Source organism: Apodemus sylvaticus, chromosome 10 (assembly GCF_947179515.1).
Source record: "Apodemus sylvaticus chromosome 10, mApoSyl1.1, whole genome shotgun sequence".
Taxonomy (NCBI): Eukaryota; Metazoa; Chordata; class Mammalia; order Rodentia; family Muridae; genus Apodemus; species Apodemus sylvaticus.
Window position 1 is genome coordinate 24,663,602 of NC_067481.1, and position 23,738 is coordinate 24,687,339.

The window sequence follows — 23,738 nt, forward strand, 5'->3', positions numbered from 1 at the left end:
CCTGCCAGTTTACCCCTGAGGTACCCAGATGCCACACGTGAAGCCCGGAGACAAGTGAGGAAACAAAGAAAGGTATGCCTTTTGTTGGAAATTCCAAGAGCACATTGCAGGAAGCAAGTTTACACGGATGAATTGCCTGTCGTTTATCTGAAATTCAAATTCAACTTCATTACATCCGTCCTCTTAATCTGCTAAATCTGGTGATGGTGCTTGGAATGTTCCAGTCGAGAACACACCTGTGCTGGTCTAGATGCAATCTGAGGCGTCTTTGGGGGTGAGAAATGAAGGGTGGCTCTCTCTTAATCTACTTTCATTGAGCGGAAACACAGTTTGAGGCAGACACTTCCACACTAGGGGCCAGAGAACATGGGACTCTGGTATCTAGAAGGCCTGAGGTCATATCTTCACTCTATCACATACCAGCTGTGAGACCTTAGGCAAGTGACTGACCATTTCTGTGTCATGGTTTTCAAATCTCTAAGACTGTGCTAGAGGCTACAGGAGAAAACACGCTAGAGGCACTCAGAAGAATAGTGCTTGACACATAATAATTGTTCGATAAATGATCCCAGATTTAGCAATTCTGGGGCAGATGGGATGTTTGTGGGGATCAGTTTGAGGTATGGTAAGAGAAAGAATACAACATTATAAATCACACCACCGCCTGGCGGCGGTGGTGGCGCACGCCTGTAATCCCAGCACTCTGGGAGGCAGAGGCAGGCAGGCGGATTTCTGAGTTTGAGGCCAGCCTGGTCTACAGAATGACCTCCAGGACAGCCAGGGCTATACAGAGAAACCCTGTCTCAAAAAAGCCAAATCCAAAAAATAAAAAAAATTAAAAAAAAAAAAAACCAAACCATAAATCACACCACCACACCTGGAAGTAGAACAAGAGGGCTGAACCTGTGGTTTGGTGGTAATGTACTTGCCTAGCATGCATTGGGGCAGGGAAGAGGAGACAGGAAGGAAATGAATAGAGAGAAAAGATGTATATACATCATGTGTAGTAAGAATCACATGTGGAGAGATATATATCTCATAGACACATAACATGTATCTATTATATGTATCTATTATATGTATCTATTATATGTATCTATTATATGTATCTATCTATTATATGTATCTATCTATTATATGTATCTATTATATGTATCTATTATATGTATCTATTATATCCAATGATTTACTCCTTGGATCACTGTCAGGAATGTTCAACAAATATTCACAGGTACTATAACAAAGCAGCCCCTCAGGCTAGCTACCCCTATTTTCAGCTGGGGATGGTGGCTCACCATTAGAATCCCAATACTTGGGAAGTTGAGGCAGGAGGATTGGGGATGCTTTGTTTTGTTTTGTTTTCCAGACAGCGTTTCTCTGTGTAGCCCTGGCTGTCCTGGAATTCACTCTGTAGACCAGGCTGGTCTCGAACTCAGAAATCTGCCTGCTTCTGCCTCCCAAGTGCTGGGATAAAAGGCATGTACCATCACCGCCCGTTGAGGTAAAAAAAAAAAATCTTAATAACAAAATGAAATACACACACCTATTTGAGATTATGAAAATCAAGAGTCAAAAAGATCAAGACCTTTGCTGCCCAGGACATCTTAAAGCAATGGGAATATCTGAGCCCCAGAAAAACCAGGTTCTTTCCCGGCCCCATCTTCCAGCCCCTGACCTAATCTGTGTCCCTCAGAGCTGCCACTTCTCAGCTCCCCTGAGATGACATAGTGACCTGGCTCTCAGAGCCAATGCAGGCTCTATCCGGGCATGCTAAGACCATAAAGGTCAGATCAAAGGTGTCCCTCCTCCCCAGCCCTGCCCCTCTCCTGCTGTCCCTTAGTGCAGCTGAGAGAGAGCTGCTAATGATGGCGTCAGTCGATGAACAACAACTCTGTCACTCTGTAGCACAGCCCCCCTCTCAGGACTCCCCGAGGTCCCAGGAACTGTATCATTATTCTTCAGTTTGCAGACCAGGCACCCTGAACAAAAAAAAATTTTTTTGTTTGGTTTTTTTGGATTTGTTTTTTTTCGAGGCAGGGTTTCTCTGTATAGCCCTTGCTGTCCTGGAACTCGAAATCAGAAATCCTCCTGCCTCTGCCTCCCAGAGTGTTGGGATTACAGGCGTGCCACCGCCTGGCTGCACCCTGAAATTCTAAGCCAGTGGTTCTCATCCTTCCCAATGCTGGGGCCATGCAATACAGTCCCTCGTGCAGCTTTCATTGCTACTTCATAACTGTAATTTTGCTGCTGTTATGAATCGCGATGTAAATAATTTTAGAAATAGAGGATTGGCAGCAGGGTCGCGACCCACAGGTTGAGAACCTCCTCCCAAGAGGTAACCGCAACATTCTAAAGTCACATAGTTGAGCCTGGAACTAAGTTAAGAAAGATCTGGCTTCAACATTATCTTCAAGCAAAGGACACATGAGCCATCCCTCTCCCTAGGCCACTGTAGGGGAGCAGAAGTGGCTCCTCCATCAGCCACCAGGGTCCCTCCATCTGCAAAAAAGACCCCACCTCCTCTCTCCCTCCTTCCTGCAAGCAAACCCACGTCGTGGGCATCCCAGACCCCTGGAAGAAGCCCAGCACTGTAGACAATGCTCAGCCCTAGTGGGCTGCATGGAGGGCGGGGCCTGGGTGCTGCAGCGGCAAGGGAGGGGGAGGAGGAGGAGCTGGGGTCAGAACTCACGCCCTGGGGAGGAGGCTCCGGAGGGCTGAACCTCCCTGAGAGAAAGAGTGCATTCAGAGCCTGGAAGGAAAAGGAAAAAACCTTCTCTGGTGTTTGACAAGGGGAGAGGAAGGGGGGGTGGGGGGCGATGCCGTTTGGATTCTCTGCTCAACTGTCGCTTTACCAAGGCCTGCCAGGAAGGCCAAGGAAAGAGGATGTTTGGGGACAAAGACTGAATGGGGGGAGGCTAGAGAGGAAGGGGGGTCATTGGAGGCTGAGAGCCCCTGAGACAAGCCCAGTGAGGGAACTTCGAAGACAGACAGGGAAGAGGGGTGGACTATACTGCGGGCCAGAAGCAAGGTGCCCAAGATTCACCTGAGAAGATCCTGGGCAGCAGAAAAGAGGCTGTGGAGATTATTGACATCGAAGGCACAAGAAGGGGCTCTGGACTCTGGAGGTGACCTCTAAGGGTCACAGAGTCAGGGTCTGAAACCAGTGGCCTGTGAAGTGCCAGTCAATCATTGACCAGCCTGGGGGGCACAGAAGGTGGTGGTTGTGTGTGTGTGTGTGTGTGTTTGCGCACGCCTGTGCTCACAAGCCTCCCTTCTGCCTACCTCACCAGCCAGCCCTCAAGTCAGAGCATTGAAAACAAACAGAGAAAGGGAGGAGGCAGAGTCTGGTCCACAGTCCGAGGTCCATGTCACAATCTAGGGCCTACTAAGGAGCTTTGAGGCCCGGGTGCAGCTTGCAAGGGAAGTGTCTGTATGGGTTAGCTGCTGGGAGTCCCCTCAATAGGCACAAGGCCTCTCTGGTGCCAAAGGAAAATAGTTCAGATGCTTCTGATAGGAGGAATATTTTTTCCTAAAGATAGCCTTTTTTAGCCTGGTGGTTGTAGTGCATACCTTTAATCCCAGCACTTGGGAGGCAGAGGCAGGCGGATTGCTGTGAGTTTGAAGCCAGCCTGGTCTACAACCAGGGCTACAAAATGAAACCCCATCTCAAAAAAACAAAGACCAAAAGGGTGTTTGTTTTTTCTTTCACAGCAGAGTCTCACTGCATAGCTCTGGTTGTCCCTGAACTCTCTATGTAGAGCTGGCTGGCTTCGAATTCGCAGAAATCCTCAGCACTAGGACTAAAGACTTGCCTGACACTATGCTCAGCTATCCTAGCCTTTTTAAAATAGGGGTAACCTAACCATAAGGCCTGATCTTTAGCCCAGGCTAAGCCCTAATCTCAAGGACACTCAATTTCTGGCTGGGCTGACTCTGGTACCTGCCGGCCGGCCAGTACCTCCTGCATTCAGGAATGCAGGCCCAAGGTTTTAGAATTCCTTTTATCTCCCAAAGCTGCTTTAGAACAAAAATGAACCTCTGACAGGAAGTCCATGTCTTAAAAAAAAATCCCGAGGACTCCCCAGGGTTTTATGCATAGGACGCTTCCAGAACGTTGCTTCTGTTTCTGTATCTGTGGAGACAGGATTTTGGTATGGCATCCAATCTGGTCTTGCACTCCAGAACTCAGGCCATCTCCACCTCCCAGGTGGCCTGCTGGCATCTGCAGCCACCCCCACCCCTGGCTTCCCGTTGGTATTTTTGGATTGGGAGCTTAAGCTAACTTGCTTGTCTCCTAGGGGCCCCCTGAGGCATTCCTTCCTCGGGTTTGGGATCCCTTGTTTCGTGAGCTGAGGGGTCTCCCCTACTCCCCTGCGCCTCTTAGTCCTCTAAGGTTTACCTCCCCAGGCACTCGAGGTCAGAGCACTGGGTGTGGTTGAGAGCGATGCCTTTGGCTTTGGAAAGAGAAGGCATGTGGTAATCCTAAAGTCCTTCTTGGATGATCCAGTTTCAGGATGCTGTCTGAGCCCACCTTGTTGTGTCTGCTCTGTGCCCGTTACAGCCAATCTCCTCCTCATCCCTCCTTCAGTTCTAACAGTGGAACCCAGGACCTCGCACTTAGGACAAACCCTCTACCTCTGAGGTCTAGCCTCTCACTCTCTGATTTTGAAACAGAATCTCACAAAATTGTTAAGGATGGACTTGAACTCACCCTACATACGGCTCAGGCAGGCCTTGAACATGCGGAACCCCTGCCTCAGGCTGGGGAGTAGCCAGGATCTGTCCTAACTTAAAGCAAAAGAAAATGATGCAAAAGTACAATTTTCTGTATAGGTGAAGGTTGGATGGAAAATAATTAGGTAATGCAATAGTGACCTAGCTGGGAGGGAGGGGTGGGGAGGTGGAGAAGTCTACTTGGGGTGGGGCTAGAGAACACTGTTTTAAAGAGGTGAGGTAAAACCTGTCTGACCAAAGAGAGGCAACCCTACGCTCCTGGGCCAGATGGTTCTAGACGAGGAACAGCGAGTGCAAAGGCCCCAAGGCAGGAACAAGTTTGGTGTCCTGGAAAAGTAGTAAAGCCTCCAAGGAGACAGGGATGTCCTGAGCTTGAGGCAATGACACACAGAGGTGAGGTCTTGGAGTCTCCTGGGTCTGGTGAGACTTCCGGCAAGGGGAAGCCATGGAGCCCTGGAGCGAACCCATGATCTGATCTCAGTTAAAAAAACTATTTGGCTGCTGTGCTAAAGAAAAACCACTATAGCCGGGCGTTGGTGGCGCACGCCTGTAATCCCAGCACTCTGGGAGGCAGAGGCAGGCAGATTTCTGAGTCCAAGGCCAGCCTGGTCTACAGAGTGAGTTCCAGGACAGCCAGGGCTACACAGAGAAACCCTGTCTCGAAAAAAAAAAAAAAAACAAATCCAAAAAATCAAAAAAAAGAAAAGAAAAAAAAAAGAAAAACCACTATAGGAGCCAAGCGGCTGGGGGTATGGCCTCGGACGAGAGAGACAAGGGCTTAGAGCAGCTAGTGGTAGAAGCAGAAAGATGCCGGGAAAAGAAGGATTGGGAGATTATATTTTTATAGTCTAGTTTAGTTTTAGAAGCGAGGTTTGCTATTGTTATCATTTTGTTTGGTTTCATTTTTTGGTGTTTTGGTTTTCGTTGTTGTTTTCATCGTTAAAACTTTATTTACTTAATTTTATTTTATGTTCATTGGTATTTTGCCTACATGTATGTCTGTGTGAAGGTGTCAGATATCCTGGAACTAGAGTTATAGACAGTTGTGAGCTGCCATGTGGGTGCTGGGAATTGAACCTGGGTCCTCTGGAAGAGCAGTCAATGCTCTTAACTGCTGAGCCATCTCTCCAGCTCCAGAGGCAGGTTTTCTTAGGATGGTAAAAAAAAAAAAAAAAAAATATATATATATATATATATAACAGTGAAAGAATGCAGATTTTCCTTTGTGCCAGGTGGGATGGTGGGCACTTGGGAGGCCAAGAGGCAAGTAGATCTCTGAGTTCAAGTCCAGTCTGTTTTATAGAGTTCAGCCCAGCCAGGGCTGCAGAGACCCTGGCTCCCTCCCCCCCCCCAAGAAAAAAGTTGTGTGTGTGTGTGTGTATGTGTGTGTATACATGTGTGTGTGTCCTTTTCCTTTACTTACATGTTTTTCTTCTTCTCCCTGAAGCCAGTATTTATCTTTATTTGTACATCTTTCTATATATATTCTTTATTTTTTATTAATTAATTTAGTTTTTTGAGATAGTCTCACTGTGTAGCTGTAGCTGGCCTAGAGTTCACTATGTAAACCAGGTTGGCTTTGAACACACTTTGACCCTTCCGTCTTCCTTGAACCCCCACATCTGGCCAGATGTATTTTTTAAAATAACAAACAACAGGTTTGCTTGCGTGATATATATACAATGGTGTGTCCATGGGCACTTTGCATTCCATACTTAAGCAAACTCTTACGAAGATTTTTCTTGCATGTCAGTATATGACACCTATAGCCCATTGTTATGAATTTCTAGTCTACATTCCATTCTAGATATTACTTCTTCAATTGACAAAAGTTATTATCTAGTTGACAGATACTCGGTTGTTTTTGTTTTTTGTTTTTTGTTTTTTCCTCTCTGTTCTTTTTGAAACAGGATCGCTATATAGCTGTGGTTGGCTGGTATAGAGTCTGCTATGTAGATCTGCCTGCCTCTGGTTCCTTCCAGAGAATTAAAGGTAAACTCTGCCAGACCTAGCCTTCTACCTAGCCTTTTGAGTGGCTCTAGATGGCTGTGGAAATGCTTGGTTAGATGGTATGTGTGCAATCCAGTGGAATTAGTGTACAGAGAAGTTAGACAGCATGCTAGTAACCTAGCAGTGAAGTTCCCTCAGTCTTCTGTTTGGTCCTCCTTCACTTGTCTCCTTTCCCGGACCACAAACACTGTGCCTTGCTCAACACCGTTCCTGTAGCCTTGTCCCTGTAAACAAGAAGCCCTTACTGTGGGCTGGTTCCCGCTGTTTGCTCTGAGAATACAGCCAGCTTGCTTTGAGCCTCTGTCAGACTGTGTGGTTTGTTTCGACTCTCTCCTCCCAGGACTCAGAACAGTTCTTTTGGAGGGTATGGACAAGTCCTGGGGATTGAACACAGGACCTTAAATACGTGCTGGCACCCACTGTGCCCTACATGGCTTGGTCTTGGAAGCCCATCTGGGGTAATGAGGGAATAGAGAAAGGACAGATTCTCAGACACACTTAGGGAGACGCTGGGATCAGATGGGCTGGGCTTGCCCTGGTAGTGGGTGTGATCTTACTCACCCAGAGCTCAGTGTGTCTGTTGTGTACAGCAGGAGAAGCTGGACTTACCTTGTTTCTGCAGAAGGCCTCCATAGGGGGCAGTCTCCGGTTACAGGCATCTGGGAAGCGGAAACTGCGGTTGCTAGTTTTTGCACACACTGCTCATTCAGTTATTACTAGTATTTTATTCTCCCCCCCACCCCCAGACAGGGTTTCTCTATGTAGCCCTGGCTGTCCTGGAACTCCCTCTGTAGACCAGGCTGGTCTCGAACTCAGAAATCTGCCTGCCTCTGCTTCCCAAGTGCTGGGGATTACAGGCGTACGCCACCACGCCCGGCTTATTCCTAGCATTTTGACCAGAAAAAAACTTTGCCATTCTCCTGTGCCTCGTGGGAAGGACGGGTTTGCCATCCTCCCTGAGTCTGAGGCATGGTCCTGTGAACAACATACATTCGCTCAGAGCCTCCTTGGCTTCCTCTGCTCCTCACACGGAACCTGTTCAGGTCACCTTTCCTTCCTTCACTTGTGCAGTGGCTGCCACCCAGCAGGGCTCGGAAGCCTAGATTGAAATAATGAGCTCATGATTTTTCCAGTCTGTGGCTTCACAGAGAACCAGATGTAAATCTGAAAGCAGGTTAAGCCAATAGAATGCAAAATGAAAGGGGACTCCAGGCTGGAGACCAGAGAAAGGGGGGAATACCAGGTAATTGTTAGCAGAGAAAACATCCCAGGAGACAACATCCTGTCAAAAGATAAAATCCCCCAGGGAAGGGTGGCTTGCTCAGTGGCTAAGGATCTGCTGCCAAGAGGGACCACTTGAGTTTGATCTCTGAAACTCATGCGATGGAAGGAGGGAAGTCCCACAGGTTGTCCTCTGACCTCAGCACACTGTGGCATGCCCCGCCCCCTTCCACAGAAAAAAAGAAAAATGTAAAATTAACTGATTAATTGGTTAATTAACTTAAAATAAATAAGGCCAAAACAACACCAAAGTAACTTGTACATCTGATTATCTTTCCTTCATGATTCATAAATTCATAAATGAACTCAGGATCACACTGATAGTAGCCGGACCCTGGGTCTTGCAAGTGGAAATAAAGAAACAGAACAAGAGAAAAAACTCCTGATTGAGAAGTGGGCGTGAGGAAATAAGACAAGAGAAAAGAAGCATCCAATCCCTTCCTGGTTCTGATCGCCAGAAATGAACCCAGGGCTTAGTAAACTGCAAGCAATCTCTCTGCCTCTCACCTCCGTGCTCTGCCTCCGTCTGGCAAAGATCTAAACAGAGAGAGTTCTTCACCAAGACGAAGTGGGCAGACCCAGTCTGTTTTCAGTAGCAACTGGTTTCCTTTGGGATCTGTCTTCTCTACATGTTCAGTTTGATTTTCCGTGTGTAGCATTTAGCATGAATCACTCCATGCTGCCTTGCTCTGGTTTCTCCGGGCCTCTTGCAGGTGCTCAGTTCAAACAATGGCCTCCCATAAGCAGTGGAGCAGCTGGAGAAAGACCGGAAGTCTCTACTAAAACTGAATGTAGGCAGCCGTGTGCAGGGCCTTGTGAAAGGCTGGGGACCTGAACAAATGTCCGTGGAGCTCCAAAATATGAACAGGAATTTTACCTGTTTTGTTGGGTTTTGTTCTCTTTAATTTTTTTACACCAATGTATTAATCTGTGTGAGGTGAGGGTCCCAGTCTAGTAGCCCATGCGTGTGGAGATCAAAGAACAGCTTGCGGGAGTTCATTCTCTCTTCTCACTGGCTACCCTTCTGTCTCCACCTCCCAGGTGCTAGGATTATAGGCGTGGGCCACTATTATTGGACTAAACAATCATATTTTGAAGTGTATATAAATATAGCAAGATTTCAATCCTTAAGAGCAACTCAACTATATTATTTATGAATTATATTTAATGTGGAATTTACCACAATTTTAATCTCTTGTACAACCTAGGAGCCTAGGAGGCAAGAAGTGTAGTTCAGTAGTAGAGTGACTGTCTGGTAGACTTCAATTTTTTAAAAAGTAGGTCTCATTTAGCCCAGGCTAACTTTGACCTCTCTGTGTAGTTGAGGCAGGCCTTGAACTCCTAATTCTCCTAGCCCTACATTCCCTGTGCTGAAATTACAGGTGTGCGCCGCCAAGCTGCAAGCTCCAGATTCCCAGGACAGAAAAGGAAAAAAAAATAATTGGAACCTAAAAATTGTAAAGGAGTCCTATCTCCACCTAGTAAACTCAGAGAACTTTTCTCTACCAGGATCTGATCCTTTCATCCTAATGCTCCATCTTCAAATCAGGATCCTCATAAAGGATACATCCTCAGCATAATAAAGACAAAAAAAAGGTCTTGGTAAAGGTCTGGCTGTCAGATTCAAAGTAATGTTAGGATTTGGTTGTGTTTCCCAGCAGCTGCTGCGATACACAATGCCTGTGTTTTCATTTTGGCTTTGTTGGTAGTTTGGTTGTTTTGACTCGGGTGTGTGTGTGTGTGTGTGTGTGTTGTTATTGTTGTTTTGATTTGGTGTGTGTTGTTGTTGTTGTTGTTGTTGTTGTTGTTGTTGAGGCAGGGTCTCCCTAAGTAACCCTAGCTAGTCTGGAATTCAAAGAGATCTACCTGCTTCTGCCTTTGGAGGGCTGGGATTAGCGGTGTGTGTGACTCCACCCAGCTCGCCTTCTCATTTCCCAGTGGACTGAGGTGGCCGATGCCTATACTCTGCATTCAGGAGGCAGAGACAGGAAGATTCCAATTTGGAGACCACCCTGAGCTATACACTGAGACCTTATCTCCACAAAAAGATCGTAATTTCCTCATGCCTATCAACTGGATGGTCAACTTCAAGGACAGTGTTTATGTCATATTTAACTGGAATTAGTGTCATTCATGAAAACTTCAGGACGAACGACATACCCTTGATCTGTTCTCCTGGTGAATGAAGGGAACCCCATGGTACCTCATGCTCATCCACACCGCACCTTCATAAACCTTAAATCCCACCCCACAACCCCAATTCCCCTTCCAGGGTATAAAGGGAGAATGACCATGAATGAAAAGAACAGGAAGGGGTTAGTTACATGACGTCAAAGCTACGGAAAAGTCTGGGTGCTGGTGGTTGGCAGAGATGGGAGTCACTAACGCAAGTGTCTGTATTAAGGTGTGGGCATATACGGTCAATGCCTGAGAAAGATGAGAAAAGGTTCTCCGATCCCCTGGAGCTGGATTTACAAGTGACCATCAGTTGCCACTTGTGGAGGCTGGGAACTGAGCTCCTGCCCTCTGCAGGAACAGTATTCCTTCTTAACTGCTGAGCCACCTCTCCAGCCCCTGAGAATGTATTTCTTACGTATTATCATTAGTGTTGTGCGTGTGTGTGTGTGTGTGTGCATGCTACAGCACACTTGATGTCAGAGGACAACTTTGTGGAATTGGTTCTCTCCTCCCCCCTTTATGTAAGTTCTGGGGATCCGATTCAGTGACGAGCCTTCACTCACAAGCGCCCGGCCCACCCAGACAGCTCTAAGTTGTTCATTTACTTAATAAAAAATAAAATAAATGGAACGGGATCTCAAAGCGTCTCACATGGAAAGACCAAGTTCTACTTTAGTGTCAAAGGTGGACAGGACAGGAAAGGACTCCATCCCCCATGGGAAAACAAACCACACATATTATCCTTTCAGTGTCAACACTAAAGTCATCCTTAAAAGGCAGCCTTTAATTGGTAACAGAAAAACAAGCAAAAGCAAGAGGGCAAAACAGACAAGGACAGGAGACTCTGGAGGCACAGGCCTTTAAAGTGTCTCTGGAGCAAAGGCGTGGACACCAGCAGGCCAGGTCATGCTGAGCTGAGGAGTGACAAAAGTATTGTAAGAAAGAGAGTGATTGGCCAAACTTGAATTTTAGAAAACGGAGCCCTAGTTAGTTTTGGTTTTTGTTGTTGTTCATTTTGTGTTTGTGTCAGCTTGACACAGGCTAGGGTCATCTGGGAAAAGGGTACCTCAGTTAAGAAAATAAATACTTCCTTCAGATTGGCCCGGAGGTAAGTCTGTAGGGGACACTCTCTTGGTTAATAATTGATATGGAAGGGTCCATACCGCCGTGGGAGGTACCAACCCTGGGCAAGTGGCACTGGGTGCTGTTAAGAGACTAAGCAAGCAGCACTCCTTCGGGGCCTCTGCTTCCGTTACCTCCAGGTTCCTGCCCTGGCTTCCCTCAATGATGGCCTATGATCGGATGACATAAAACAAGTTGCCTTGGGTCATGGTCTTTGTAACAGTAATAGAAAGCTAAATAGGCGAGAAATGCCTACTAGAGGGGACCAAAGTAGAGACAAAGACACGTTAAGAAGTTCTGCAGCTCTTTTAATGGCAGCGTCTTTAACCAGGATGATGACATAAGAAATGGGAAGAAGTGGGGTACCCAGAACATTTGGAAACTGGAATCTAAGAGAGCGGATGACAGAAAGGCGTCCGCTTGAAACAGAGACCGTGGAAAACAGAAGGGAGAATATACACTTAATCTGCTCCTGGACGCAAACCGCCCTTCTTCTCCTTGAATGCTGTATATTAAAAGAGATAGCGGATTAGAGGTGGGGTATCCGCCCACTGAAATCCGGGAACTTTTATTTAAAGAGGGCGGACGTCAGCGGAGGTTTTGCATCGATGAACACAGGTACTTCCGGTTGTTACGGAAGTGGGATTTCGTACACTCCCAAGCTCCTCCCTCAGCGGCCCGGCAGAGTGACAGGATGGCCGAGCGGACGGCGCTACTGCTGCTGCTAACCTTGGCAGTGGGACTCGCGGGGGGTTCCCAGGGCGACCGCGAGCCGGTGTACCGCGACTGCGTGATTCGGTGCGAGGAACGGAACTGTTCGGGGGATGCACTGAAGCACTTCCGCTCCCGCCAGCCAATCTACATGAGCCTAGCCGGTAAGCCCCACCCACCCGTGTAAGCCCCGCCCGTTAGTTTTAGCCCCGCCTACTGTGTCCTGCTGTTCTGCAACCCAGAACCTCAGTTTCCCTCAGTGTTCTCTTAGGAGTGTTAATGTCTGGAGCCTCCTGAGTGTGTGTGGAGGGGTGGGAGGGGGGTGTATTGCATCAGCCTGCCCACCTTTCTAGAGGTTTCATTTTATTTATTCAAATCACTTCTTGTTAAATACAAAGAAGACCTGAAATAGCCCAGGAGGCAGACCAGGATCCTGCCTTTCTGGGTTTATAATTCCCAAGCAGGTGAATATTAGCCTTCTCCAAGACAGAATGGTTTGAGAGCTAATGGACCCACGGATTAAGCACTATACGCATTTGGAAGTGAAAGGGATGGAGTTGGCTTAAGTGGGTGGAGGCAGGGGTCAACCACGGAACAATTTAAACAGGATGGAATTGACGTCAGCCAACATATTGAGCACCCACGTTTGACAGGTGTCACGGCAGGTCAGTTGGCTTTCACCACAACCCTGTCAGATGCTTTCCTTAATCCATTTTAAAGATGGGAACATTCAGATTAAGCACCTTGCCCAAGGTCACACCGTCTGTAGTGTAGTAAAGCAGAGTTCCCAGTTCTCGCCTGTTTGGCCAACAGCTCATCCCCTCACTACCCTCTTTCCATTCCAGACAGAGGCAGCAGAGAGTTTGGAGGATTTGGGTACACGCAGCATCTTGGCTTATCCAGAGAGCAGGGAACAGGAAGATTAGAGGCAATGAGGGAACAGAGGCAACTGGGAACCTGAGGAGTCTGGTGAAGGGTCTGAGCCTGAGGACATAGGAGGGCACCAACGACTCCTCCCGGGGTTCAGAATGGACAAGTCTGAACCCAGGTCTCCAAGAGGGGCCTGCCAGATGCCAAGAGCTCGGATCAGGGGGAAAGAGACTCTTTTCTTTGCTTCCACTGTGTGTGTGTGTGTGTGTGTGTGTACACCCACCTTCTCTTCTCTGTCCAACTGGTAAGTAAGACTTTGAGATTTCCTCCAGTTCTGTCCAGCCCTCTGGTCTTCTTGGCCACCATTCATGCCTGGGCTCCATCAGGTGGCTTATGCCTCCCTAAGGCAGGACATGTCTACAGTCCTGTTTGTCTGTTTCAGGCTGGACTTGTCGGGACGACTGCAAGTATGAGTGTATGTGGTTCACTGTCGGCCTCTACATTCAGGAGGGTCACAGAGTGCCTCAGTTTCATGGCAAGGTGAGTCAGAGTGTCAGGGAAGGTACACGGTGGTCCTTCAGCCCCGAGCTGGCCCATGCTGTCCCAGCAGCCTGAGGTGTGGTGTCATGGGAGGGAGAGAGGACAGGTACTGGTGCTCAGAATATCTTGCTTTTCCCATGATGCCAGTGTGTCCTGCTTCTGAATTTGGAGGAATAAGTCTGTGTCTCAAGCCAAGTGTGATGGCACACACCTCTAATACCAGCACTTGGGAGGCGAAGGCAGGTGGCTCTCTGTGAATTTAAGGCCCACCTGGTCTGTGTAGCCAGGGCTTCCATAGTGAGCCCCTCTCTACAAAAAACAAACCCACAAGCAGAAAGATCCGTGTCTCCTCAGAAGCTCTGTGCTGAGTTTCTCAGAGCTGGTGGAAGTAGCCACTGACCCTGACTAAAGTGTTTCTCTCCCTACTTTCCAATCAGAATCTAGTTGTGCCCTTTGACCCACTGTTACCTCATTTTGGCCTGTGGGGTTGGCAGGAAGTGGTCACCCTAGTTTATCACAAAGTAATCAGGCACCCCAAGGACAATGGCAGTCAGTTGAGGAGGGATGGGACCTAGACCTGGATGGCAGGTCTGTATGGTTTCACCTCGTGTGCCTGCTGTCCTCAGTGCCAGGCTCCCATGGCCGTGCCAGCCAGCCATGGAAAGATTCTCTTCATAACCAGGGACTTCTGGAGAGATACTCGTTAACTTGAGAGAACTTGAAATTCTGAGCTGAAGAACCAGCCGGAATGCTGTTAATGCAGCCGTCATGACAAGGCGGACCAGGCTCGATAGGGGCCGCCTCTCCTCACCCTCCTCCCTGTGCTCACCCTCCTCCCTGTGCTCCTTTTTCAGTGGCCCTTCTCCCGGTTCCTGTTCATCCAAGAGCCAGCTTCTGCCGTGGCCTCGCTGCTCAATGGCCTGGCCAGCCTGGTGATGCTCTGCCGCTATCGCTCCTCTGTGCCAGCCTCCTCCCCCATGTACCATACCTGCATGGCCTTCGCTTGGGTAGGTAGCCTGCAAGGACACTCTGCACCCTGCTCTCAACAGGAGGGCTCTTCCATCCCCAGTGAGGGGCTTCTAGCAACAGCTTCTCTCTTTTCCAGGGCTAAAGTGTGTGGTAGTCGGGCACAGCAGAAACAGAAGGTGCGGCAGCAAGCTTCTCGTAGAGCCAGAGCGAGTGTTCTCTGGAAGGGAGGAGGGAGAAGGACACATGTTATTCTTGTCCTGATCGAGGAATCTTAGGACTCCGTGGGGTTTACTCACAGGGATGGGGAGTGGGTAGTAGGGAGTGTTCTTGGAGGGCAGGTCTTTCCAAGACCCCTCTGGAGGATTAATATGACTTTTGTTCTGGCCCAGAGCTCAGCCTCGTCCTCAGAACCCAGGTGGATCTATCTGAGTAAGAAAGACCACTTAACCTCACCAGTATGGCAGGTCTGAGGAACTAGAATCCATGGCCTGGGAACTGTTGAAGGAATGTGGTCTTGGGTACAAAGGGGCACCTCGTGACAGGAAGGGTGTGCAATGGATGTCTGTCAGAGCTTCCATGATAAACATTCCCACTCACTCACCTTCCTGCTGTAGGAGCCTCCATCGGTGTCCACCGGACACCTGCTGTGTGACAAGCACTTTGCTAGGTGCTGGAGGCCCCCAGACATGTGAAAACAGACAGTTTCTTGCCCTCTGGTACTAGCCTCACAGAGCCATGATCGGATGTCAAAGTACAGCCTTGAAGAAAGCACAGCGAAGGAGGAGCTGTAGGGCACGTGATGAGATGCCTACAGGGCAGCAGAGGAGGGCCGCCTGCCGTGAGATAGGCATGAGTTGAAGGGGTCGGGGTAAATAAGAGAAGAGCAGGGGAATCTTCTAGACAGAACCAGAACGTGTAAAGACAGCAGAGGGTGAGGGCATCTGAAGGCCAGAAAGGCCAAGAGCCACAGGACAGGACAAGCAAGAGAGCAGGCTGCTCCTGGGTCTAGCGGTGGAGGACTCTGACCCTGGCTGATGGCACAGTGTGCTGAGGTGCACAGGCTGACCCGACAAGGGTGGTAGGTGTGGAGGAGGGGTTGGACCTAGTATTCACCCTTCAGTGATAATAATAACTGTTAAGGGCTATGGAATAACAGCAAAAAGAAAAGAGATGAAAAAAAAATTACCAGTTTGGGGCAGTTGGGCAGAATGACCACGATGTAATCCCAGCACTCAGGAGGCTGAGGCAGGAGGACTCCAACTTTGAGGTCCCCGGAGGTTGCATAGTTGATACCTTATCTTTTTTTTTAAGATTTATTTATTTATTATATGTTAAGTACACTGCTGCTGTCTTTAGACACTCCAGAAGAGGAAGTCAGATCTCATTACGGATGGTTGAGAGCCACCATGTGGTTGCTGGGATTTGAACTCAGGACCTTTGGAAGAGCAGTCAGTGCTTTTAACCGCTGAGCCATCTCTCCAGCCCTGATACCTTATCTTAATTTCAGGGAAGAGGCAGGCTTGCTGGCCCACGTCTTTCATCCCAGCACTCAGGGGGCAGAGGCAGGAGGATCTCTGTCAGTTCAAGGCTAGCCTAGTCTACAAATCAAGTTCCAGGAAAGCCAGGGTTGTTACACGGAGAAACTCTGTCTCAAAAAAACAAAAACAAATTTAAATTTGAAAACAAGAGTTATAGCTGGATGTGGTGGCCCATTTCTGCAGCCCCAGAACCTGTGAGGGGGAGGTATGAGTCCAAAGCTATCCTGGGCTACATAGTACATTCTAGAACAGCGAGTGCTACTGAGGAAGACCACGTGCAGGAAGTACCGGGCTTGCCTTCAGCGCTTGACCAGCATGTCCTTGTGGGATCCTCATCGTGTGCCTATACTCTCTGAGTAAGACTCAGACACACAGAGCTAACCTAGACAACAGCTAACAAGTCAGCAGGTAGCTGAAACAAGACTAGCCTCTAGCACCAGACCACTGGGCTCCAAGGCCTGAGTGTTCTCTGGGATGAACACTAGTTGAGCATTTGCTAAAGGCAAAATCATATTTTGCATTTGTGTAGCTGGGGATTCCAGTACAAAGCCCGTGCGTAGGCCTGGTCAGCCTGGGAAGCAGGTCATAGACTCACCAGGGCAGCAGAGCAAAACCTAAGAGCTGGAAAGCAGGGCACAGGTCCCCTGGCTAGGGGCAGATGATAGGTTATTGGGACTCCTTCTTGCCTGTATGAGGCCTTCTAGAGACACAGGGACATAGCGTCCACTGGTTGGATGATTTAGTTTTTGTTTTGCTAAGACAGAGTCTCACTGTTTAGCCCAGGTTGGCTCTTGGCATTCAGTCTCCCTGCCTCTGGGCAGCTGGGCATTGCTGCAGTAGGCAGGTATGTGTATCCTAGGCTGGATCTCAGCTCGCCATGGAGACCCGTGTGGCAGGTGTGGCGGTGGACTTTATCCTGGGCTGGGTCTTCAGGCACAAGTGCGGCTCTCATTTGTGCTGGGCTGTGGACAGGAGGGCCCCTTGCCAGCTCGAGGTTCTGCCGTGGGGCAGGGCTGGCTTTTCTCTGATAACTCTACCCCTTGGTGACCCCGTGAAACTTTAGCAGAAGAGGGTGGCCCCTGCCTTGCCGTTTAGACCCAGGTTTGGCCCGAATAGCTGCCAGGAAGGGCTGTAGAAGCGCCAGAGGGCTACATGCTGAGGCCCTCGGACTTCACGGAATGGGGGCAGGGAGAGGGCTGGCCCCTGCCAAAGCTAGGAGGCCTAACCAGTTCCCCACCTTCATCTAGCAGGGAAGGGTCCTGAGATGTTGCTGTGAGATGAGGTACCAGGCAATGGCTGTACCACCTCTCTAGAGGGAGGAATACGAGAAGAGATAGGCTGAAACTCTAGCAGAATAATGGCTACCCTTCAGGAAGGACTTCCCAGCTGTCAGACAGAAATCTAGTGAAACAAACAAGGTTAGGAAATAAGAAACCTTATAAAAATATTGATTGGTTGATCTGTGTATATAGGTGTGCAGTGAATGTTTACGCTGTGGCTGGTGTTAGACTGTGTGATCATTAGTATTGACTCTCTTCTATCATGTAGGTACTGTCATTTGAGCTAGGTCAGGCCTGGTACAAGTACCTTCGCTGGAAAACATCTCGCTAGCCCAGGAATCCTTCTTTGATGAAGGGAAAAAAGCCCCACCTCCCCTTGGAGAGAGCCCAAGGCCATCCTGCTCTGCTCAGACTGTGGCCCTGAGGAGGCAACAGACATCATATTTAACATTCTGCCTCCCCCACTTCTGAGACACCAAGCTATTTAAAGATCCACTTGTCCCCACCGTGATGGTGTCAATGACAGCCCCGAGCACTGGGGCTTAACACTGGGGTCAAATTCCTGACAGATCTGGCTCACTTGGCATCCAACCAGATTTACGGCTGCGATATTTTTGTCTGTTTTTGTATTTGCCAGCAAACTAAAACAGCTAGCCCCCTGGCTCCCTGCACCCGCCTCCTGTCCCCTCACAACACCGACACCAACACCGCTGCCACCCTGGCCCCCATGTCCCCATTGTCATTGTTTATACCTGATTCTCACCTCCCCTGTGGTCCCTCCCACCACACTGGGCACAACCGAACAGTATAGAACAGTTGTGTATGTGGGGGGTTCCCCTCCCTTGCCTGTCCATCTGTCCTCTGTTTGTGTCTGACTGTAAGCTCTGAGGAGAAACAGCACCTGCTGGGACCATACTTTCGGAACAGTGGAGCCATGCTCATGGGACAGTGACTTGGGAGCACGAAAATGGGCTCTTCCCATAGTTTGCATTGTAGGAGCCAGGGCCCCTAGAGCCCCATGGTTTAATCTTGAATTTAGTGGTCCTCGAGGAAAAAGAAATGAAGGGACATGGTGGGGTCAGCCTGGTGGATGTGATGGAGAAAACCTAGGTTCATAGGCCACCTGTGTACCAGGCAGCAGCAGTAAAAACCACAGGTAGTGGGAAACTGAGGCAGAACAGGTAAATGCGTTGCCTGAGGACACACAGGAAATGCTGTGCTGTGGTTAGGGCTTAAAAGCCCAGGTTTGGTTCCAGGGCCTGTTTTCTTAGCAACGCTGCCTTCGAGTGCAAGGGGAGTTATCAGAAAGACCCCACTGTTCATAGACCACTCCATAAGAGAGAGGGACATCCGGGATATAGAGTACAGGCTTCAGATAGGACTCGGTCAGTAGAAGGCCCCTGGGAGGCAAGCAGATAAGGACCCCAGCAGCTCCCACCTGACTGTGGCGCTCAGGCCTGGCCCGGGCGCACCTGTACACTCTTCTTCCAGGGTTCCAACTGCCACTTAGATCAGCCCTCTTGTCACCTCCCCCTTCCTGCTGTGGGTGACAAGGACTCCTGGCAGCCTGCCAGTGCCCGCTGCCTTCCCCTCCTCCCTCCTACTCTGCTTCCAGGGCCACTGTCCTCCCTAAGATATCCCTGCACCTGGTCTGCCTGACCCTGTGATTGTCTGAGCTCTGTCTCTGGCCCCGGGTCACCCCTCTCTCCACACTGACGGATCTCATTCTAGGCCTTGTATAGGGAGGAGGCGAGGGCCACTCAGGCCTGCCCCAGTTGAAGAGAGAAGGCTCAGACTTGTTCTCAACTTAAGGGTCACAACCCGTGTCCCAAGCCAGGTTTGGCTACACACCCTTTAATAAACCAATTTAAAAAGCCAGACTAATAGTGGAAAACCGCAAAAGGAGATATGTGGCCACATCGGGAAATCCACTTATTGAGAAGGAGTGGCTGAACCTGGTGTGGGTCACAGGCTGTGAGCTCCCCTCTCAGATTCAGTACCAGGCTGAGAGGCACAACCAAGTAGGTACCCACAGGAAATGCAAAGCTGCCCTCCAAGCCCAAGGGAAGACCCACTGTGAGATGCACCTCTGAAGGCTTCAGAGGCCATTCCTCAGGAGGTCGTCTATAAGTAGAAGGCACTGTGAGGGACTGGCAGAGATACCCAGGCTCAGCAGTGGGTGGGCACCAAGCGCTCCAGGAGCCAGAGCACAGCATCGGAACCCGCCTGGCTCCATCCTGCCCTCCGTGTCACCCTCAGCTCTTAGCGATCACGGGAGCTCAGCCATGTCTCACCCTCCTACCATGGGACCCTACAGACTGACTTCCTGACCTGCTCCTGTGTCCCCTGACTAGCCACTTGTGGCACCTAAGTGGGCAGCTCCGACAGGCCTGTCCCGCAAGTGTCCCTGCCCACTCTCCCAGGTATGGCAGGCCAAGCCCTGCTCTTCCCTTTGTGACTGGCTGCCACGGACTTCTCAGGGTCTGGTGCATGTCTCCCCCACCCCCTGCTCGCTCTCTTCTCTCAGTAACTGGGGCCTTTGCTGGGGACGGGTCTTGAAGAAAGCGCCGGCACGCACGACTCCCACAATATGGTGCGTTTGCAAGTCTTGCTCACTCGCTCACTGCCCTGTTCTGGGAAGAGCCCCCACCCCCACCCTCCTGGCATTCCCCTGGGCCGGTCTGCTATTCCGCCCCTGCTCCTCCCAAAACTCCAGAGCAGCTACTGGCTCAGCGGGTTCGGCTGGCCTAGCCAGGAGGAAGCCAGGCTGGGTTGGCCACGGTCTTCCTCAGAGGCTCCAGTGGGATCTGCCTCACCTCCCTCCCTGGATTGCGGTTCCTCCTGACACACCCCAAGCTAGCTCAAGTCCCCCCACCCCACCCACCTCATTCCCGCCCCCAGAAGCTGAGGTCACAGGCTCCCCTGGGCTGGGCTGGGGTTGTCATCACCTGGCAGTGGGGGAGGAGGCAGGGCCCTGGAGGCTGTTGTCTTAGAGATTGGGTAATTTGGGAACTCGAGTCTGCCAGGACTGGTTTCCTTGGCCAGGCCAGAACCTGTGGAAGCTGCGGCTCTTTTGGCCTGGGGGATTTGGGTGGTAGTTTACAGTGGTGGGAAATCCTCCTGAGGGGACTGGGTTAGGATGGAAGTGAGTCCTCCGCTTGTTCAATGGACTCTTAGGACACAGGAAACACTTTGTCTGAAGAGCTCCACAGGTCTCCTCCACCTTGGGCAGCATGCTGACTGGCCTCTCCTTCCGCAGGTGTCTCTCAATGCTTGGTTCTGGTCCACAGTCTTCCATACCAGGGACACTGACCTCACAGAGGTGAGCGTCTCCCAGCCCCGCTGCCTGGGACAGTCCCCAAGGAGCCCAGGAGAGGGCAGGGCAGGCTGGCTCCACAGAGTGAAGGCAGCTCCACCCACAGAGCTTGCATCTCTGCAGAACCTCATCTCTGCCAGGCCTCCCAAACCAGGCAGTGCGTGGCGCCATACCTGCACCTTGCCAGGAGAGTTTTCTCATTGGCTTTCTGACCTATAAGGCCACTGAGCCTGGGGTGGGGGGGTGGGGGTAAGATGAAGTCATTTTCCCGGGGTCACCCAGCTAGTGTGATCACGATGACAATCTATGTCTGTCACATCCCAAATGACATTTTGAGTCCATGGTGTCCCCGTCCTAGCGAGGGCCCTCTCAATGCCATGAATGCTGAGCCGTTCTAAATATTCTGTCACATGGACACAGTGACGTAGGCACAGGGGCAAAAGGTAGGGCTCCTGCTGACTGCCAGCCCAGGCCCTGTCCCCTCCCCGCCTCATCCCCGGGGGCATCCTGCACCACACTCAGCTCTCTCACCTGGCCCCACGGGCTCTCCTACCCCCAGAAGATGGACTACTTCTGCGCTACAGCTGTCATCCTGCATTCCGTTTACCTGTGCTGTGTCAGGTGAGCGCCTTGGGTTAGTGCAGAGAGGGGACTGCCCAGGCCCTTGTCACATTTCTACAGGCCCAACTTGGGTGGGGATACCTGAGAGATGAACCTGGCTTCTCTGGGAGCTATGACCCCTGGTTTCTCTGAAACAGCCAGCTTGGTGGGCTAGGGTGAGGACAGTGGCTTCGGAGAGCCCTCAACCCTTTGGGTGAGGAAATAGTTGAGGGAACGCAGCTCTGAGGACAGCCGGCCACTCTGAGTTGGTCTGGGTGCCTGGGCAGGACCGTGGGACTGCAGCACCCTTCTGTGGCCAGTGCCTTTGGCGCCTTGCTGCTGCTGCTGCTGACAGGACACATCTCCTACCTGAGTCTTGTCCGTTTCGACTATGGCTACAACATGATGGCCAACGTGGCTATAGGTGAGCTCCTTTGGACATGGGGTGGATTCTTGGGAGGTGGGGCAGTGGTTTGGAGAGACTCTGGAACACGGGGAGAAACTGAGATGGGAGGCTGCGGTGGGGGAGGTGGGGGAAGGCAGCCGGAGCCCAGGAGGAGATCGGGTGTGTAAATCTCTTCTGTTCCTGACCCCCAGGCCTGGTGAACCTGGCGTGGTGGCTGGTCTGGTGCCTGCGGAATCGCCGGCGCCTCCCTCACACCCGCAGGTGTATGGTGGTAGTGGTGCTGCTGCAGGGGCTGTCCCTACTGGAGCTACTTGACTTCCCACCCCTCTTCTGGGTCCTGGATGCCCATGCCTTGTGGCACGTCAGCACCATCCCCGTCCACACCCTCTTCTTCAGGTCAGTGCTCCGCCCAGCCTCAGGAGTTCCTTTTCTCTGCACTTCCTCGATGCTCCTAGGGCAGGCTGCCCCCCCACCCCGCCCACTTGGCCCTCCTACTTGCCCGCTGTCAGCCCACCGTCTGGGACATTCTCGGAACTGGGTGGCTGCCTCAGTGGGCTCATCTCTACACCCACAGATTTCTGGAAGATGACAGCTTGTACCTACTGAAGGAGTCTGGAGCCATGTTCAAGTTGGACTAAAGAGGCTGGGAGAGGGTGGATTCACCTCGGCTGAGGCTTGTCCCTTACCTCCTCGAAATGACTGTTTTTTTCTCCTTTTAGCTTCTTGAACTTGACCAGGTGGGGTTTGAACTCCTGTAGCTACCTGGCCCTTGCTGGCCCTCGCACGGAACCTGTCTTGGGAGCGGCCTCCTTACATCTGGGACAGGGAACAGGCAGCTGTCTGGTGCCTGGGGCTAAACTCGAGACTACGTTTTGAGGTCCTCAGAGAGGAGGACTGCTTCTGCACCCTCCCTTTCCACATCACTCACCCCCATTGCACCCACACACACACCTCCACTTACCCCCAGAACCACAACCTTTGGGGTTCACTGGGATCTCTTTTTGTCGGGGCACCACTAGGTGGCACTGGATACTTGCTTGCCAGATGCCCAAGTTTCTTTCTGGGTCTGAGGAACTGGGCTGATGGGGTAGGGGGGGTTTCTTCCCTGCCTCCCACCACCATTACCGCTACCAGCAAATCCTGCCTTCAGGGCCAGGACCCCAGAAAGCTCAGGATCAGAACCCAGTCTGTTGTTCTGACTGGGAGTGGACACACTGACACAGAGGGCTATGGGCCAAGTCAGGAGCAGAGAGGACCACAGTCAGTGAGCTGGGGGACTGTGCATGCAGCACGGGCTCAGGGGGCAGGTTTGGGGAAGGTATGCGTAAGAGATGAACATGCACAGGACATGCTTGTAGGAGGCAGAGGCAGAACAGAACAGAACAGGGAATCAAGTCAACAGCCACTGGAGCCCCAAGTCAGCCCGGGGCCCCAAGGCCGCCCAGTGCTAGCACAGGCACATGACCTGATAGACTTTGGGATGCTGGGTGTGAGTGTGGGTGCCCGCCCAGCGCCCCTTTGCACTGCACCTAAATCACACACCTCTCTCTCACACACACACACACACACACACACACACACACACACACGTCTTGAGAGCACCCTGCAGAACTAGCCCCTGGAAGGCACAGAGGGGGAGGGGGAAGTGTCCGCGCCTGAGGCAGGCACTAGTTCTTTATCTTGGGATGGTGGGTCTCCCACTCTGTGGATCGCCCCTTTGTCAGAGCTGGACTCTCCCGGGGCAATCCCAGGGCAAGCAGGGCCTGTCCAGCCTGTATCCTGAAGCACCCCACCAGGAAGGCAGTCTGTAGTTGAGCCCTGCCTCTATTCTCTGCCCCCTCTTTGTGGGGGAGGATAGCTATGCCAGGGCTCCAGCTCAGGTTCTTGGGTAGCCTAGTAGGGTTTTGGTTTTGGTTTTGTTTTGTTTTGTTTTGATACTAAGAACAATTTTAAGGCCGGAGTTAGGAAAGGATGTGCTTAATAAAGCAGTTCCTGGCCTCACTTACCCTGACTCTGCTCCTCTTTGTGTATACGGCGGGCTGGAGGGAAGGAGGCACTACCACTGGCCAGTGGCATATTTCCACCTGGGCGCAGGAGAGGGAGGGTGGTGGGGACCAGGCCTGGAGCCAAGCAGAACCCGAGGTCAGTGGGGCTGGGGGGGTCTGGCTGGCACTGACTCTTGC

The 23,738-nt window shown here is 50.9% G+C and overlaps 1 protein-coding gene across 3 annotated transcripts; it reads left to right on the plus strand.

The window, feature by feature from the left end:
• The first annotated feature begins 11,925 nt into the window (after positions 1–11,925).
• Pgap3 (post-GPI attachment to proteins phospholipase 3) lies at positions 11,926–23,558 on the plus strand. Of its 3 annotated transcripts, none has more exons than XM_052196467.1 (8): positions 11,927–12,200; positions 13,349–13,446; positions 14,301–14,453; positions 20,493–20,555; positions 21,112–21,170; positions 21,437–21,573; positions 21,747–21,951; positions 22,130–23,558. In XM_052196467.1, the coding sequence occupies exons 1-8, from the start codon at positions 12,020–12,022 to the stop codon at positions 22,191–22,193; spliced, it is 960 nt and encodes a 319-aa protein (XP_052052427.1). In that variant the 5' UTR covers positions 11,927–12,019; the 3' UTR covers positions 22,194–23,558. The 3 variants fall into 3 exon arrangements, with proteins under 3 accessions (XP_052052428.1, XP_052052427.1, XP_052052426.1); XM_052196466.1 differs by having other exon boundaries at positions 11,929–12,200; positions 21,109–21,170; XM_052196468.1 differs by lacking the exon at positions 14,301–14,453 and having other exon boundaries at positions 11,926–12,200; positions 21,109–21,170.
• The last annotated feature ends 180 nt before the right edge of the window (positions 23,559–23,738 follow it).

Coding starts and splice junctions, on each gene's coding strand:
- Pgap3 (XM_052196466.1), top strand. CDS start 12,020: ATGGCCGAGCGGACGGCGCTACTGCTGCTGCTAACCTTGGCAGTGGGA. Junction 12,201..13,348: donor AATCTACATGAGCCTAGCCG/GTAAGCCCCACC, acceptor TGTCTGTTTCAG/GCTGGACTTGTCGGGACGAC. Junction 21,952..22,129: donor GTCCACACCCTCTTCTTCAG/GTCAGTGCTCCG, acceptor CTACACCCACAG/ATTTCTGGAAGATGACAGCT.